General features: G+C 34.1%; 1 protein-coding gene across 1 annotated transcript in view; it reads right to left on the bottom strand.

The window, feature by feature from the left end:
* The window catches only part of LOC123547310 (uncharacterized), a 73431-nt gene extending 60397 nt beyond the window's left edge, over positions 1-13034 (bottom strand). The window contains 13 exon segments of the mRNA XM_053524624.1: positions 1470-1484; positions 2532-2723; positions 3240-3353; positions 4644-4819; positions 5082-5306; positions 6146-6292; positions 6737-6875; positions 7112-7225; positions 7538-7713; positions 8572-8679; positions 9763-9975; positions 11061-11280; positions 12853-13034. Of these exon segments, the coding sequence (XP_053380599.1) occupies positions 1470-1484; positions 2532-2723; positions 3240-3353; positions 4644-4819; positions 5082-5306; positions 6146-6292; positions 6737-6875; positions 7112-7225; positions 7538-7713; positions 8572-8679; positions 9763-9975; positions 11061-11280; positions 12853-12912 (1899 nt within the window). The 5' untranslated portion in view covers positions 12913-13034.
* Positions 13035-19692: the final 6658 nt, after the last annotated feature.

The following is a 19692-nucleotide window of genomic DNA, read 5'->3' as shown; positions in this document are numbered from 1 at the left end:
GGTTAGTAATAAGAAACTGTTTTCAGAATTGAGGTCATCTTGACCATTCCCTTATCAACCCTCAAAACAAAGGGGTTCCTTTGTAGACCAGAGGTATATCCTTTTACACTTAGCTGTAAGTCTAAAAACCTTCATCTACTGATCGGAAACCAATGGTCTACCAAGGAATTGTTCAATGAACATGACAATATATCCTTTTTGTGACAAAGATGAGATTTCTAAGCACAATATACACAAACACAAACAATGCCAAGCTCATTAGAATCGATACTCATAAGAAAAAAATTGTCAGTTTGAAGAAGCATTATTTATGAAAAATTCTTACAAGTGCTAGGACAGGCAGAATGCATGTATAGGCTTTGTACTAGCATGTTAATGTTGTCAGTTGCTGATATAGACCAGCATGCTGGTACTGAGAAAGACATAATCTTAATTTCTACACAACTAATACTGGCATATGAAGCAATTTCTGTGAAATCATTTCATTTTGTGGGACTGAATTTTGTGGTTTTGAGATAAAATGATTTTTGTTGGAACATGAACTTGTAGATTACAAAGTCTGAACACAAACTGAATGGGAATTTCATTTGTTCATTTCAGATGTAATTCTAAGGATTCAATCAATGATGAAAACTAGTTCCCCACAAAAATTAAAGATTTCACAGTAGTGCATATAGTTTTATAGCCTGAAGCAAAGTGCAGCAAACATATATATGATCATTTTTTGAGTAAAGTATGCAACTCTGCATCAAAGAATCCATTTTTCTGGAAAATTAGATTTTTATAACCTTCTCGACGTCATTCCTAATAATTATACTTTGGTTAGTTGTAGAAAAAAGTTATTTTCAGAATAATTTCTAAGTTCTGCCAACAGTTCTACATTTAAAGTTAAGGATATAACATAAAAGAACCAAGTTAAATCCACCAAACAAAATGCTTTTCCTTGATTTCTCAACACAACCATGTTTTTCTGTTTACATCCCCTGTCTGGCACCAACATGAAAGCTGTATACACTATTATGATGGTGAAAAAAAAAATTAAAAACACTTTGAATGAAAAAAAATTAAAGTCTTGTCCAAAATATGGCTGCCTATAAGCACAGTGTATAGAAGCATCTATGCGTACAACACAAACAACAAGAACACCGCAATGCGGAGCAATATACGCCCAAAGGTATGGCTTTTGAACCCAAAGTGTGACCTTGACCTTGACCTTGACGCGAGTCATCCGAAACATGCCCTCTGCACGTCATCCCGATGTGGCGAATATTTGTGCCAAGTTTCTTTTAAATCCTTCAAGCAGTTCAGGAGTTACAGAGCAGGCATGAAATTGCTAAGGACAGACGGAAACCTGCGCCATAACAGAATATGTCCCTTCGGGCGTATAACACAACTGATTCAACAAGAACAAAAAGCAGACACCAAAAGCTAACAGTGAACAAATATTTACAACAAGCAAAGATACGTACATCTGCAATGTTTCTCTGCAAATTTACATTGAAAAAAATGTCAAAAATGAAATTATTTTAATTTCAGCAACATTTAGTCTATTCTCTTTGGCTTTTCTTAGCATTCTGGTTACTGAAACCAAAGTAAATCCCCATCATGAAAATGATAAAACAGTCCTATTGTACATAATTATGTTAGTGAAAGTATGCCTGTTCTGTCTGCATAATTAGGAAGTTTTCAAAGGTATAATTAATTTATAATTCCAACAACTTTGCAAATATATTAAAATCATGCCAGAGATCAGCTGAAACACAAGTTTTCAGCAAAAAGAGTTTTTCAAAACAGTAAAATCTCACACCATTTTAAGTTTTATTTTCTATAAAGCAACTTATTAAGATTTTTTGATGTGCTTTGTTTCTCATAAAAAAATAATAGTAGACTGAAAATGCCAAAATTGTATGTAAAAGTTAAATAAAGGAAATGTATATTTCATGCAACAAATTTTCTATGAAAGAAAAAAAGGAAATACATGTAACTTTTGCTGCTAAATTATAAAACGTGAAAAAATCTATTTATAGGAATTTCAAAGCAATGATTTAGTAAGGGAACTGAAGTGACAAAAATTGGAAATAAAAACGCTACTTTTTACTTTCTTGATGGAAATGACTTAAAATGTAAATGTATAATAAAAATATTCAGAAATTCTAAATCACTGACCTCTAAAACAACATTTAACTTGTGTTCTTAAGCAAATGGCATAAGTACTCCCAAGTCAAAATTTTGACTTTCATTTTGAGCACCCCTTCCCCTAACAAATTGCAACACAATTTCTTTTTAGAAAAAGTTGAAAATAATAATAAAAAAAACAATACATAATATAAAGATAAATAGATGGTCATTTCTATAAACTGCATGACATGTTTTAAATCTAAGGAAAAGTTCAGCAAATTCCATTTAGCATTATTATTGCATCAACAAGTTGCTTTTCTTTTCTTTATAAAACAGCATTATATGTATAATAATAATTGTAATGCCATCTACTTTGATATAAAGAATCTTTTCTAATTATAAGAAATACATACCACAACTAACTTTCCTTCATCATCAAAATGTTTCATTACTGGTAAAGTATTATATTTGTAGAAGTTAAGCCTGCTTGCTATGGCAGATGGATTGTCGTCAACCCTGCCGCTCTCCCGGCCACGCTTAAGTAACCGTGTCTGCATGTAGTATTCCTCACAGTCAAATAATATCACAAAATTTAGGCCTCCGATCTGTAAAACATAAACAAAAATACCACTCAAGATATGACATTGACTCATCAACATAAAGACCAGTAGTAGGTACCCACTATCCATAAGCAATGTGTCTGCAAAGTTTAGGGGTTGTAGGTCAAGGGTTTCTCAATATATTGAGTGGAATTATTTTTTTTTTGTACTAACAATAACCATTACCTTAACCTTTAACCAAATGACCTCAAAATCACCTGGGGTCATCCAATGACCATTAGCAATGTACCAATCAAGTTTGAGAATCACAAGTTACAAGTATTCTTCATATCTACAAAGACTGGCAATCAATTTGGCAGTGTTGAAGATTATAAAAAAAACTCTTGTTGACACATCAAGAAAATGATTTTGGCTTTGAAATTTCTAACCAATGCAGATGATTTTAAACATGCTATAGACTTTTTAATTCGTAATGGTATATGGATCTTTTTCATTTTTCCAGACAAACGGTTTATATAGGACTGGTAGAGAATGCTGTAAAGTTAACAGTCTTGTACTTACATGTTTATTAAAAGCTTCTACTTGACTTTTATCCCTTGGAAAACCTTCTATGATAAAAGCTTTAGCTGAACTGTTCTTTTTAAGCTGTTCTTTCAGTAAATCTATGGTCACTTCCTAGAAAAAACAAAACAAAATTTTCAATATGCTATCAAACAATATCTACTGGTAATCATTTTCTCTAAGTTTCAAAGCTGTAGCTCTTATACCCTGAAATCCCGAAAATAAGCCGCGGCTTATTTTAAATTTTTGTAAGGATTTGGTGGCTTATTTTCGAGACCGGTTTATTTTTGAGTCCGGCGAACTTTCGAGTACATAATTATTTATATCCGGTAACGATTTAAAAACCGGCGTATTTTCGAGTGCCATTTTTTTCATACCGGCATTTGATTTATAGTAAAAACATTGATGTCGGTAAATACTTATACTTCTGACATAATTACCCATAGAAGAAGTTTTGTCTGGCCTAACAAACAAATACACCTATGTTTCAATCGCCAAACCGTGAACGGGTATGAATAACTTACACAATACGTGACAAACAATGCGGGTGTTATCAATTTAACAGTTTTATAGGCTTTCTAATATAGCGGTATAATTACATGTACAATGATGTTTTACAAGTTGTAAGAAATGGAAACGCCAAAACAGAATCGTAGGAGCTATATGAGGGAATTTAAACTGAAAGTTGTGTCTCATTACAAAACGTTGTCAGTTGGAAATGTTAAAAATAAAGTACATTGTAATAGACACAGCCCGACATTTTAACATAGAAGAAACTAATGTTAGACGTTGGCTGAAAGCCCAGGCAGACATTAAAAACTCCCTAAAGGGTTCTAAAAGTACCGGTTCGGGACGGAGAGCTTTATTTCCAGACATGGACTCTCAGTTACATCAAGAATTTCTTGAAATTATACAAGAAGGACTGAAAACAAAAGCTTGGTGGTTCAAATCCCGGGGAAAGGAACTTTGATACAAAAAGGTGAACGGCTTATTTTTGAGTACGGCTTATTTATGAGCCCGTTTTGCCTGTAGTGAAATGGTGGCTTATTTTCGAGACCGGCTTATTTTCGAAACCGGCTTATTTTCGGGATTTCAGGGTAGTTTTTGGGAAAAGGTAGACCTAAATAAAAATTTTAACCAAGAAACTCAAATTTTCTAAGTACAAAAATGGTCATAATTTTGACAAAATGCAAATCAGAGTTATGGTTCTTGGCATACTAGGTCATCTAATAATGACAAACAAGTGTGCGAAGTTTCAAAGCTGTAGCTCTTATGGTTTTTGAAAAAAGGTGGACCTAAACAAAGACGCTGACCATCGAGTGACAACAATACCTCATAGATTTTTTTCAAAAATCGGACAAGCTAAAAATATCATTTACATTGCCTTTGAATTAGTATGTTTACCTCAGGAGCCATTTCTCCTTTCGATACAAGAGTTGAGATCATGCCCCACTTATCATCCGCTGTGCCTTTTGTTGAAATCTCTGTTCTGATAATGTCACCCATTGATAAATGAACAAAACCAGGATATCTCTTAACAATTCTCTGACACTGCGTACCTTTACCACTACCAGGGCCTCCTGAAAGAGTAATAACACATTCGTAATGGACACAAATAATGCTGAACACTTTACAATATCAACATTCAACTGAAAAATTTGCATAAAAGTTGTCATATGTTTTCAACTTCTAATTTCAACACTTCTATCATCAACTGAACAGTTTTTTGACTATACCTTTCAGACATAATAGTTTTATAATGAAACACATCTAAACTTTTGCAAAGTCATCATAGCTTCTGGAAATTTGACACAATATAATAACAGGATAGGAATCTGTTACCTGCTACAAAGATAATAGGACATGTTGGAAGGTCTGGTTTCCTGCCTGTATCTTGCTCTGAGATTACTGGAGGTAGGGGAACCGGCCCAGTAAACATTGGTTTCTCCTCTCCATCATCCACAAAACTGTCCTCCTTCTTACCATCCTTACTCTCATCCTCATACCTCTTACTGTATGTTGCTGGTTCTGGTACATTTGACCCTGCAGATTTAGGTGGTGCTGCCTCTGATGAATATAAACACAATTATATTGTAACACTATTTTAACATCTTGTTATCTTTTTAAATTTAATAAAATGAGGCAGTTTACCAGACTGCACTTGGATATAATCTGCACTGTGTAGTTAGTCTCTTTCATTTGAGCCGGCGCTGAGAAACTATCATAGTGGGTTGCAGCCATGCATGAATCCAGACCAGCCTGCGCATTTGCGCGTCTGTCAAAGATCCATGCTGTTGCTTTCAATAGATTCTAATATGGAATTTTTGAAAACTAATAGCGATACAGCTGGATCCTGACCAGACTGCGCGAAACGCAAGGCGTCATGGTCCATGCTAGGTCGTTAAACCACACTATGTTGGTTTTCCCATGGCGCGGCTCATTCATTTTCCTGCATGTCTGTCTCGTGTGAAACAAACTTATATCAACTAGCTTGTAGTTCATCATGAAGAAAGCTAAACTTAAAAGGTTGTCAATAAAGCTTGGCGCACATGTTTTGAACTTAGATTAGCTAGCCTTTATATATCATTCTTTTGCAAAAAAGCTGTACTTCTCCTTGACATACATAAATTTGCTGTGGAATCCCATAGTTTCTGAATCTTATAAACCATCCTGACAAAGTACATATTCACGTTATCATTTTCCAATTAAACTTTTTTACTTAACAAAATTGAAAGGATTTTGCCTGTCAGTCAATGAAAGCAGAGGACGGCTTTGTGTAACAGTTGAAAGCAATGTTGAGGCATACATGTGGCTATAAACTTGTAAATTTGAATGCAACTTCTTAAGATTATTATTATCAAATCAATGTTGTGTTTAAATAATCTGAGACGACAAGTTTTACTTACGTTGTGGATGTGAGCCATGCTGTTTGAAGAAGAGTTTATCAAATGCCTGACCAAACTTGTACTGAACCTGTTCATCATCTGCATCTCCCTCAACAATAACAAGTTTACCCTGGTCATCATAGAACTTAGCTGATGGTAGTGAATTTGCTACAATAATAACAAGATTTGTATACATCCAAAAGAAAATCAGTGGAAATAAGAATTTAATTAACTTATAACTGTCAAGGGAATTACCTGAGATTATCATAAAATGAGGCACACTGATCTACCTCTTGAACATTCACATCATCATTTTATGGCTTACATTTCCGCTAAATGGTTGTTTTTTTTTTTAAATTCTTTTCATAATATGTATTGTTTGGACATGAAATGAAATCTAAACATTAAATTTTTTGATGCGACCTTGCATGCCTTGGTCTATTGGCATGTGGTGACCAGCTTACATTATTCTGGCAGTTGCAGCCAAGTTTCTAATGGTTAAGCAGCACGAAGCAAAAATGCATAAGAAATCTGTTATCAATTTGCTTACCTGAAAGTGTTATCAAATTTATGCTTCAAACAACTTGTCCAAATTGTTTCAGATTGACTTACCTTTGAAATAGTTCATTTTGGTTGTGACAGCTGACATAGAATGTTCTGGTTTGTTAGATGTACGTCCCTTGCGTAGCAATTTATCCATAGCTTTAGACTCATCGCAGTCTATCATGAACACAACATCAATTCGTGATACCTGTACATGATAATTTTATGGTAAAATACCTCTCCATATAATCAGAACTGTTCTGTATTCAACATTTAAACTTAAGAATCTGTGTATATTTTTCATACTTATTTTTCTTTTTCTGCTCTTCTCAGAAATGCCAGAAGCGTAATTATTTCAGATATTAAGTAATAAGCTCTATCTTTAAGAAAGAAAAGCAGCATTATGGTAAATGAGACATCAAAAGAAAAACAAAGATAACATACAAATCTGGCGTAATCTCCGACTTGCTGCATGTTTCTTGGGTAACCAGTGATAACAATGCCCTTAGCTGATGATGCTTTCTTTATTCCTTCCAACAATGCCTCAATTGTTACTTCCTGAAACACATTTACAGACGAATGCTGAGAATGTTAAATATCATGCAAAGATTTCTAAAAGTCAACCAGATATTACCAAAATGAGAATCAATTTATGTCAAATACTTTTGGAGCTAGGCGTGTCACAAACTTTGGACAGATGGATGGATGGATGCAAGCACAGACAAGACCAAATTTATAGGCCCCAATATGCCCCAACCATGGTGTGTGTGTGTGGTGGGGAGAGGGGGGTGGGGGTGAGGGCACAAAATGCATATTTACCCCTGTAAGAAAAGGTAGAGAGAATATTATACTTATTGAACTGTCAATTACCTCTGGTGCTACTTCCCCTCTGCTCAGCAGATCTCTGGTCATTTTCCACTTGGTATGAGCCTCACCGTGGCGCTGTATCTCTTCCTTTATAAGCTTGCCAACTTTCAGATGATGCCATCCAGGGTACCGCGTCAACAATTTATCAACCTGGCTATCCTTCCCTGATCCAGGAGGTCCTGAAATATTTGCAGAAACAAAACGTAAGAATTGACAAGGAATAATTATAACCTCACTTTTACAAACTCTAATATCTAATTTTTCATACTTCCATCTTTTCACAAAATATTTAAATAAATGTATGTACAATTATGAAAATCTATCTGTCTATTTAGTGGTGGGTTTTATAGCTTGCTTCATACCAGGAGGTAGTATCATTTTATATAGTTGTATGACTATGCAACTGACCATTAATCTAGAAAGCTTGAAAATGATCTTTTAGTAATTTCTGTTGCTTCAAATTTCAAGTTGTTGCCTATTTAGGCAAGAACTGACTTACAGATTTAATAAGTATTGAAAACAGATTTTGTTAAAACTTTTAACATTTTTAACTACTATCTAGTAGAATAACAATAGCAATTATACAAGAACTAAAGGCAACAAAAGCAGTTACTGTAAAAGCACATATTTTCGCTGGGCCAAAATTTCGCAAATTTGAAATTTTGAGTATGTTCGCAAGGTTTGACATTTGCAAAATTGTAAAAATTGTACCCTGTTTGAATTTGAATTATACTAATGGTAATTATTTATACCAGGATTAATTTTCCTAGATCTATGGCCTCACAAATATAGCGAAAATTAAACCTTCACGAAAATATCTGCTTTTACAGTAATCATATACAATTATGTAAAATCAAGTATCATATTAAATTTTATCAATTGAAAATTATGAGGGAAACAATTATATTGGTTAAAACTGCAGAGAACATACTACATGTAATTGTAAAAGCATAATTTTTTTTTTTAAGTTCCTTCCTTTTTTCCAACCTTCCAAACTCTGCTACCTAAGGCATGTTCTTGAGTAAATTCAAACTTACCCATGACAATAACAACAGGTATGTCGGGTAAACTGACTTTCTCTGGGGCTGTTGATGTAGGTATGGCAGGGAGCGGCGAGGAGGTTTTCTCTCTGGGTGTCTTCTCCTCTGAAATTATAAAATGATTCTTTTCCATCAGATACAGCTACCATAGACAGATAAAAACAAGAGGTATGGTCTCACAAAAAAATGGGAACTTATGAAGGTATATACATGGTCATGAAGTCCTGGCTAAAAAACTAATAAAGTAAAAATTGAATAATGTACATTCCTGTGAATCTTTTATTATCACATCAGAGTTAGAATTATTTACACTAGATGTATCCAAAATAAAGACTTTTCCAGACATAGAGTAATTCTTATTTGTCGTAAACACAGTGTCAGAGGTAAAATGTAACTTGGACTTGAGTTTCATACAGCAAGTCATACAGCGACTAAAATTTTAAATAAAAGTTTAAAACATAAACAAGTTAAACAGAAAATATGCATGCTAACAACACTATGGGATAAATATAAAAGATTTTAGAACAGAATGGTAACAAATATAAAGAAAAATTGCAGCTAAAAATGCAGGAATTTTGACAATTTTGCAACTTTAATCAGTGGACAGGTTTTTTAGGTGATGCAGTATAGGACATACAGAAAGCAACTGGCAGGGTAAACTGTAAACATGCTGTAATTTACTCTTGTTAACTACTCCAGATGAAAAGAATAAAATTTACATTCAGTTTGATATATATTATGAATATCAGACTGGGTCAAAATGTTTGTAAATACCTATCTAGAATGCTCATTTTCTTCATCATTTCAGTGTCTCAGACCTTCAAATTAAATCATTGCATTTATACTTTATGGGATCTCTTTATAAAATTCAAGTTTTTAACACTTTCAAAGATTCATTTTAAACCAAAAAAAATTTGTTTAAGAAAATCTTGTTCTTTTGCTGCAAGTTCAAAATCCTTGGATATAAAACAGAAGAAAAAGTAACAATTATTCTACTTTTGTGCAAACGTTTAGAATACGTAACTGAAAAAAATCATCACATTATATCTTATAAAGCAGGTGTATAATGGTAAATAAAACATGCAGGTCACAGTATAGTTCTGGAACAAAAGCTGAGATCTTCACTGATACCAGGAAAGACACATTTTCTACAGCACTAGGTCATGTATTCACAACACCTAAACAAACCTGTCAAAGGAACTGAGCTTGCTTGAATATCCTGTTCTGGTTTATTATGTGTTATACCAGGTGATCTTCCCTGTATAGCTCCACTCTGAACAGGGGAGTTAACTCTTCCCTGCATAGCTCCACTCTGAACAGGAGAGTTAACTCTTTCATGAGCAATAACTCTGTTAAGTGACTCTTCAATGTTTCCCATATTCAGTGTTAGTATTTCTTCATCTAGTATCAATGTGCAATAAAAACATCAATGTTGTTTGTTAATTCTGCTAAATTTCCAGCTTTGCATACTGTAGACAGGATAATCACTTAGCAACTGACTTTTTAGCGGCCAATAACCTAATCTCTCTGCTAAGAATCTGTGGCTTATCTTACTGACGGTCACAAGTATAAGAGTATAAATGGAAATTATCCAATCTTCAGTACAAAAGACAAAGTTTTGGGGTTTTCATGTTGTTGGCAAAAACCCTTACTTTTGTAATATCTTTTAATATATATAATTTGTAACAGGGTTGAGTTTAAAAGTTAACAAAATCAGTTGCATTCAAGATAATGTAATCTCTGTAGACGTTTCGAAAATGCTAAAATTATCGGTATCAATATCCTTACAATTTTTCAAAAAAATTGTTTTTTCAACTTCTAAAGTAATTTTTGGTGATTAAAATGCTATTTCTGAGAACAATATTATAACTGTCTTTAACAATTTGAGTATGTCTGTAGACTATGACTTGTAACTTTGACTCTTGTAAAAATAAAGTTTTAGCAAGTATCATAAGACAGTGTGAGTTAATTTAACTTCTGGTGTAAAGAGTGAGTGATTCAAAATGATGAGAAAAGGTGACAGCAATCATGTTCTCAATGGAATTTCAGATGAGATTAGTATAAATTCAACTGTCACATGACGGCAAGTGTTTTATATTTTGAGTTATAATTCAGCACACTTTCATGTACCTTCAATAGCTCTAGTAAATGTTGTAATCCTTACAAAAGGACCTTCACCTAGGACAGATCAAATGCATCCAAGTGCTATATATTGCCAGAAACAAGTCAAAACAAAATGTAAAATACTATATGCCTGTACCTAGAAAGCACTAAGCAGTGATGGCAAAAGTTTTGAAGCCCTATCATTCAATAGAAAATCTGAAACTTGTAAAATATCATGCAAAAATTTGTTAGTCAGTTTCAGTTAATGTGTATCTGATAGTAAACTCTAAAAAATTAAACTTAAGAAGCATCTTTTATGCCTAACTTGGAGAAGATGAAATATTGAAGTTGAATACTGGTACTTAGATTTACTGTAGCTATACCTTTTGGAGTTTTTGTTCTTGATGTAGGCCTTGATCCCTTTGAAGATGGTCTAGCTGTTCCATTTGTGATTGGAGGAAGTGGGGTCTTTGTCCGACGAATGTCAACAAAAGAACTCCAAGTAATGTCAGCTTGACCCTTGTCATGAACTTTTTGTAGGCAATCTATCAGGTACTTGATATGATCCTGTGGTCTGTGGTACATTAGACCAGTCATAAGACTCTAAAAAATGAAAGAGGACTACATGTATAACAATTACAAGATAACAGTTGTGCAACTAAATGTAAAGTTTTAAATAACAAATTACTAGGAGGTATTTTTTAACTTCATACATGCGATGAAAAGATTAATTAAAAATACGGTTAATCACACAATAACATCGAAACAGAAGGCATCAACAATGCAGTAGAACAAGCTACTTGGAAGCCCTTCATTCAATGGCATATTTTTTATGTTCTAGGGCTTTTCCATGGTAATTCCCTCAATCCATGGTTGATCCATCAAACACTGTTTGCTCCGGAGTCTTGGGCTTTTACTCTTACATCTTTGAGTAAAAAACAGTTCTCCATTTTTTTTAATGGAATGGCATTTGATCATATATAATACCAGTTCAGATGCTGGATCCATAAAGTTTTCTAATATTGCCCTGGACAGAAATTGCATTATATATCTGTATTTTTCAAAACTGAATTCTATAAATTCAGTCATAAAACATAACTCCTACTACAGATTACTCCGTCACTATGACATTATACATGTTCATGTCCATTTATTTATTTATAAGCAAACTTCGATTTATTCAGGGAAGTGGCTATTCTTACCATCCCGCAGGAATAGCCTAGCCCTCCCGTAAGAATATTAGTGAAAAGCCCGCTGGTGTCAATTCCTACGTTTCTCTTGTACGAATTGTGAAAAGCACACAGGTGGTTATTCCTACGGCAGTTTTGTGTTTTTTCAAATCGTACTATATTCATTAAATTTTTAATGATATAATTTCATCCAACTTCTTTACTTAAAATTCCAGTAAGAAAATCCAGAGAAGACAGAAAAGGAAGTGATTTTCCCTAGTATAACACATTTTGTTACATTTTATTACTTCAATTTGTTACATAAACAAACAGTTTAAATACAACAAATTTATCGTAGGTGTAAAATACTTATTTAAGTGAAATCTGTCTTCTAAATAAATCGGAAAACGATTGCTGGTTGTACAGATGTAGATGTAAATACATATGTATTACTGTTAGATCTATGTTTCGTGTATATAAATGCAAATTTTTTTACAACAATACAAATCTTTTACCACTCTAAACATGTTTATTGCCCTTAAATTTAGTTTTATACTTGAAGTTTGTCTCACACATAAGCTTGGCATATTTCCATCAATCCAGACCTGATATTTTATTTGTAACACAATGACCAAATGTGATTACATGTCATTTCCAAAATCGGTTAAAAATAAATCAGTTGAATGACTTCAGTACAATATATTTTATACAAAACTGCCGTTGGAATAACAGCTGTGGGCTTTTCACTATTTTATGGGAGAGACGTAAGAATTAGCCTGCGAGGCTATTTCTACGTGACAGTAAGAATAGCCACTTCCTTTATTCAGACCAATGTCATTGCCTTCACGGTGTAAGTCAAACCCACGGCAATCAATGATAAAACCTTCATGGACATTATGACCATCAAGGGTTAAGTATATATCCTGAGATCAAGGAATGATATCAAAAGCATAAAAAGGCAAAAATAATATTTCATTTGAATTGACTTGGAAAGAAAAATACAAACCTCAAACAAGCGTGGAATATCACGCTTAGAGAGATAGGTTTTCGCATCTTCTGTCGTCATCTTGCCACTACGGCATCGGATGTACGTGGGGTCTTGGTGTGAAATTTTGCTGGTTAGCTAAATACAGCTGCAGAAAATTGTGCACCGTTTCAATTTGCTCTGTAGCTAAGGACAACAAACATGCGGATTCTCTTCCGGTTTTTTGGTAGAAAAAAATAGACCCTTATTTAGAAATAGTGTGATGCTAAATAAGCTATTTTCTCTAACTACTAGCAAAATTTTCACACACAGTACAAAACTATATGCTTCTAGCTCTGACAATTTACATCTTTATCAATTTGATTCATTTTTCTTTTAATTTCATGCGCAGCCGGACGAAACTACTTTCAAAATGTCTGCGCCCATGCGAAAAGACAGAAATATGTTAAATTTCCAATTTTTTGCTTTTTGCCTTTGTCTTTTGTTGACATTTATCAGATTCTCGAATGTAAATATGTCTTTTTTAAATATTGTAACATTAATATTTTCTATATGTACGTTAGTTTTATTGTTACAGTTTATAAATTGAATAACGGGCACCTGTTGTAATGCAAATGTGATGGGTGGGGTAACAAATAAGTGAAAGTGACAAAGCATTGGTAACTAGAAACATGAAACTGACGTGTAGGCATTAACAGATTAAGCTGCGATTAGAAATCACCTGTTTATAGCCTGACCCTGATTAGAACGGTTACCCAGGTTACAACAGTCACAGTCCGGACTTCCACCGACTTATCCAATTTTTCCTACCCATGAGTAGCAAGCAGTCCAAGGGTGTGTTCGATTCGGGTAGAGTCAAGTGGATTTTTCACACTAGCGCCAATCGAACGCGAGTAGTGCAACGCTAGTGTCGAGGTTAGAGGTCAAGTACATGCTCCTCCCGCAATGGGGAGTGCAAATGTGCGTATTGCCTTGATACAAAATGACGGCATAGCAACGGAAAGTGAAAGGTTAGCACTGAGCACAATTTGTACCGATTGTAAATAAAGTTTAACCTTTGCATCGAAGCTGTTGTTGATAAACAATGCAAATTTATCGAATTAATGTAGATGCGTCCTTTTGATTAAAATCCTTTTGATTGATCATATTTACGCTCAACTCGACCTGACTCGAGCCTGTTCGATTCGACAGTAAACTGCGCATGGGCAAGTGTAACACTAGTGTTCTGTCTTTTGACCGAATCAAACGCACTCCAAGATAAAATATGAGATTTATATAACTTTTACATGATACGTACCATATTTTTAGGGGTTTGATTCGATAAGTAGCTGAATTTATTGTTACAAACTTTCTAGTTTTGTTCGTTTTATTGTCTTTTCTGGTATAATCAACAGAATATATATATAACATATAACACTTAATTTTAAATAGGATGGTATGGCATTTAGCAAGTTTTCTCCCATTTACATCAAAGCGCCATTTGTACAGACCAAAAACTGTTACATATGTTACCTGTTTACTTAACTTTATTCAGTGAATTTATACGAAGCCAATTTATTAATATTTACGAATCTGATTTGGTCATAAAAAATATTGAAAATTAGCAGCAAGTAAAAAAATAAAAATAAAGGGAGAAGATAAAGTCAATAATGAACATACCGTAGCTCTGATAAGAATCTAACTCTATATGTAAAAAGCAGAAACCAATTGTAACATATGATTGAATAAATTGGCAACAGAATATGCAAAACATGAACTTCTGATGCTCAAATTTGATTGACCACATTTTAAAGTTTATAATCAGTCAGGGGTGTAACTGTTTTTAGTTATGTAACCTATTTCAGTTACTTTTTCAACATAGTTCAAGCATTTTATAACCTGTATTAGTTATAAAATATAGTTAACTCAGGTAAGTTATTCAGAAAAAGTCTTTTTGTTGTTCTCACAAAGTGACCTTTAAAGTGAAATTAGTAGCAGACTGTGGTTAATCCAATTCTCTTTTAGTCTGATCATGACCTGATAAGCATCATAATGGGATGTTAAGAGTTTTATAGCTTTAAAACTTTTGCGTAAAACTTTATCAGCCTTGCAGAAAAATTTTTACTGCATAGCTGGAAAGCTAAAAGTTCAAGGACTTGGGAAATAATTGCATTAGTATCATTCAAAATGAGGAATTGGCACAGGAGGGCTTTGTAATATTTTATGATAAAACCTTAAATTGAAACAAGTTATGAAAGTACAGTAAACCTCGCTTATAAGGAACAGCTTGGGACCTTTAAAAATTGTTCCTTATAACCGAGGTTCCTTATATCCGTATAGCGAAATAGTTCCTTGTAACCGAGGTTGGTATAACGAACACAATTTGTATAGCGAACGCTATTTGAATGAGGTTTGAAAAAGGTAATGTGTTCTCTCTCTCATGAATCTTTATGTGAGAAAGTTGCGAGTCTGTCCATTTAAAGGAAATTCTATACTTAAAATGACCAAACAATCCGGCCAAGGGAATATATTTCGTATCGTATCCATTTTGAAACCAATGTAAGCCAATTATTGTTTACTTGATTCGGGAACGGCTACAAAAAACAACACAATCAAGTTCTGTGACTGTCCTGCAGTAATTCTAATTTTAATCATCATTTAATCCAATTATCGCGATTAACGATAAATTCAAAACTCAAGTACGCCACGTGTTAAAAACCAAATTATTTGTTACATAATTATTGTCGCGTGTTGATTAGAATACGTAAACACACAATACTACATGTGCCTTAAATGGCCATTCACCTATTAGAAAACGTGGATCTCTGATTGGCCAGGAGCAAAAAAGAGTCGCCGTAAACTCCGCCTTTTGACTAACAGGCGCAACTGTTTTCCGTTAATGTAATTCATTGTGTATTGAGCAAGCACGCGCATGGCAAAAATATGTGCCTCGGGGAATCGCGTTTGGGATTTTCTAGCGTCCTTTTTCAAAATGTATGTGTCCAAATGTTTGTGAGTCTCTACAAATGTAGATATATAAATTAAACAGCACAAGTGTGTTATCTACGAGTATATAGACTGAAGCATAATACATAATCGTCTAGTATTTGGTAAATATTAAAGATGATATTATATTTTTTCATTTTATCGTGTCCGTGAATTAACAAACTAGAGATCATAGTAATGAAATAATTTGTGTTTATGTGCGTGAAAGTGCCGACGTTACTCAGACGTCATCAGCGATTCTCCTGTTTATTTCCGGTTTTTAATAATTTTTATTCGTTTTGTCTGTTCGCTATAACCGAGGTGATTTCCATTGAATTTCGTACTTTGGGACAGGAAAAAAGTGTTCCTTATAACCGAGTGTTCCTTATAACCGAGTTCCCTATAACCGAGGATTTTTACATTGAATAAAGAAGGAATAAAGTCGGGGAATTGAAAACTGTTCCTTATAACCGAATGTTCCTTATGTCCGAGTTCCTTATAAGTGAGGTTTACTGTATATGCAATACCTCCAATGGGTTATAAACTGCGATAAATTGAAACAGTTACACCCCTGACTGATAATTGTGTAGAAATAAAAATTCAAAAGAAAAAAATAATGTTATAAGAATAATAAAACATAATAAAATAATCCTGATGATTTTGAAGATTTTATTTTCACCTTGTATTAACAGTGGTAATTGAGACAAATATATAATAAATACATTATTTCTTTAAACCTAGATTATAAAGTAATTTTTGCTTGGTACTAAGTAACTGTAGTCTTACTACTATCAAACATAAGATAATTAGAGATTTATGGTTAGATCTGAGATTTTGACTTTACAGATTGTTACTTATAGTTCTGAGGGTTGATACTATTGATATACTCTTTAAGCACCTGTCCTTTATGAAAACTTACAGATAATTATAGCAAAAAGGAACAACACATTTCACTGTCAAGGATCTTTAGTTACAAAATACTCGGTATACATTTCCCCTTACATTTTGCATGGAAATTGGGAAGCATTTATTTAGGCTCTTGTTTTAGAGGAAATATTTACTTAATGTAATTTATTTAATGTAATACCCCCCCCATTAAGTTAAACTTTCTCTAGGATCATAACTAGGAAACAACCACTAGACTGCTTATTACTATCAGGTTATTATACCCCAGAAATGAAGTATATGGGGACTACAATATTGGAGTCACACATGGCTGTCCATTCATAATTTGTGTCTCCTCCAATGGACCATATTTTCTGAACTGCTTGTAAGAGTTTCATAAAAATTACGTCATTAATTATTAGCCTTATACAGAGTGCATAACCCAAGTCATTAGGTCAAAGGTCATCCTTGGAGGTGAAAGGTAAAAATGGATAATTCTGTGTCCACTCCATATTGTCAAGATTGCTTGGAAGATTTTGATGAAACTGGCTTCAGTTGTTAACCTCATCAAAATGACATGCATAGCCTGGCCCAGGTCACTAAGCCAAAGGTCAAGGTCACATATACAGGTAAATGTGACTTCTGCAGGAAATATCAGTTAGTGTCAGATAAGACATGTTCTTTAACTCGCTCTTCCCAAAATTCTCTGTTGGTGACATTGATGTAACATTCCAGTAAGTGTCAGATAAGACAGGTTCTATAACTTGCTCTTACCAAAATCCTCTGTTGGTGACACTGATGTAACATTCCAGTTAGTGTCAGATAAGACGGGTTCTATAACTTGATCTTACCAAAATCCTCTGTTGGTGACACTGATGTAACATTCCAGTTAGTGTCAGATAAGATGGGTTCTATAACTCGCTCTTACCAAAATCCTCTGTTGGTGACACTGATGTAACATTCCAGTTAGTGTCAGATAAGACGGGTTCTATAACTTGATCTCACCAAAATCCTCTGTTGGTGACACTGATGTAACATTCCAGTTAGTGTCAGATAAGACGGGTTCTATAACTTGATCTCACCAAAATCCTCTGTTGGTGACACTGATGTAACATTCCAGTTAGTGTCAGATAAGACGGTTCTATAACTTGATCTCAAACCAAATCCTTGTTGTGACACTGATAAAATCAAATTAGTGTCGATAAGACGGTTCTATACTGTTCTTACCAAATCTCATGTTGGTGACACTGATGTAACATTCCAGTTAGTGTCAGATAAGACGGTTCTATACTTGCTCTCACCAAAATCCTCTGTTGGTGACACTGATTTAAATTCCAGTTAGTGTCAGATTAGACGGGTTTAAACTTGATCTTACCAAATCCTCTGTTAGTGACATGATAACATTCAGTTAGTGTCAATAAGACGGGTTATAACTTGATCTCACCAAACCCTGTTGTGACGATAACATTCCGTTAGTGTCAATAATACAGGGTTCATAATCGCTTAACCGACAGTCACATGTGGGACATGATTGTTGAAATTCCAGTCAGTGTCAGTGAATGTTTTGTTGGAATCCTCACTCAAAAATCCTCTGTTGGGACACTGATGTAACATCCAGTTATGTCAGATTAGACGGGTTTATGAACTGATCTTACCAAAATCCTCTGTTGGTGACACTGATGTAATATTCCAGTTAGTGTCAGATAAACGGTTCTATAATCTCTGATCTTACCAGAAAATCCCTGTTGGTGACTTGATGTAACATTCCAGTTAGTGTCAATAAGTCGGGTTCTTACTTGATCTCACAAAAATTCTCTGTTGACACTGATGTAAATTCCAGTTAGTGTAGATAAGACGGGTCATAATCACATCCAACAAAATCCTCTTTGGTGACACTGATGTAACATTCCATTAGGTCAGATAAGATCATTTTCTTTAACTCCTCTATACAAACTCTGTTGGTAACTGATTAACATTCCAGTTAGTGTCAGAATAAGACGGAGTTCTATAACTGATCTTACTAAAATCCTCTGTTGTGGCATGATGTAACAATTCATTAGTGACTATTAAGACGGGTTCTATAACTTGACTCACCAAAATCTCTGTTGGTGACACTGATTAAATCCATTAGTGTCAGATAAGAAAGTTTTATAACTCGCCCACTAAAAGAAATCTCGTTGTTGTGGACACTAGATTGTAAATTCCGTTAGGTCAATAAAGCATGTTCTTTAACTGCTCTTTACCAAAATCCAGTCTGTTGGTGACACTATGTAACATTACCAGTTATGTGTCAGATAAGAAGGGTTCTATAACTTTGTCTAACCATAAATTCTCTGTTGGTGAACTGGTACATCATCCAGTTAGTGTCAGATAAGAGGGTTCTATAACAGTATTACTAAAATCCTCCTGTTGGTGACACTGATGTAAATTCAGTTATGTCAGATAAGAGGTTCTATAACTGATCTTACTAAAATCTGTTGGTGACACTGATGTAATCCAGTTCAGTGTCCCGAAAGACCTGTTCTTTAACCTCGACATATTACAAAACCTCCTATATGACACCATTGATGTCAGATAAAACCTTGATTTTAAGTAATTTAACTTGCTGGTATAACAACAAACTTGTGATATGTAAACCTGCAAATATTAATGGACGGATAAGAAAGTTTCTGTAAGCATATCTTACCAAAAATCAAAGATGTAGGTACACTGTGTAACATTCCAGTTAGTTGTCAACAAGACAGTCTGCTATTGCTTCTACAAATCCTGGTTAGTGACACTTGCATAAAAATAAGTTTAAAAGTATTATGCAGAGTTGATAGTTTGAAGATTTTTTCACAAGTGACCAAACAAAAATCTGGCAGTGTTATTTGATACATAAGGTTTGTGTTAACTACAACATGCTGCAAATGTGCTTCTATGATTACAGTGTGAAACGCTTGGATTCCCCTCGACATGTACAGTGTATGTTTGGTTGAATTCCTGACAGTACAGTGAATAGTTTGGTTGGAA

The sequence above is a fragment of the Mercenaria mercenaria genome, chromosome 15 (genome assembly GCF_021730395.1).
Source record: "Mercenaria mercenaria strain notata chromosome 15, MADL_Memer_1, whole genome shotgun sequence".
Classification (NCBI taxonomy): Eukaryota; Metazoa; Mollusca; class Bivalvia; order Venerida; family Veneridae; genus Mercenaria; species Mercenaria mercenaria.
Note: the sequence above shows the minus strand (reverse complement) of the source record. Positions and strands in the feature narration are given on the sequence as shown.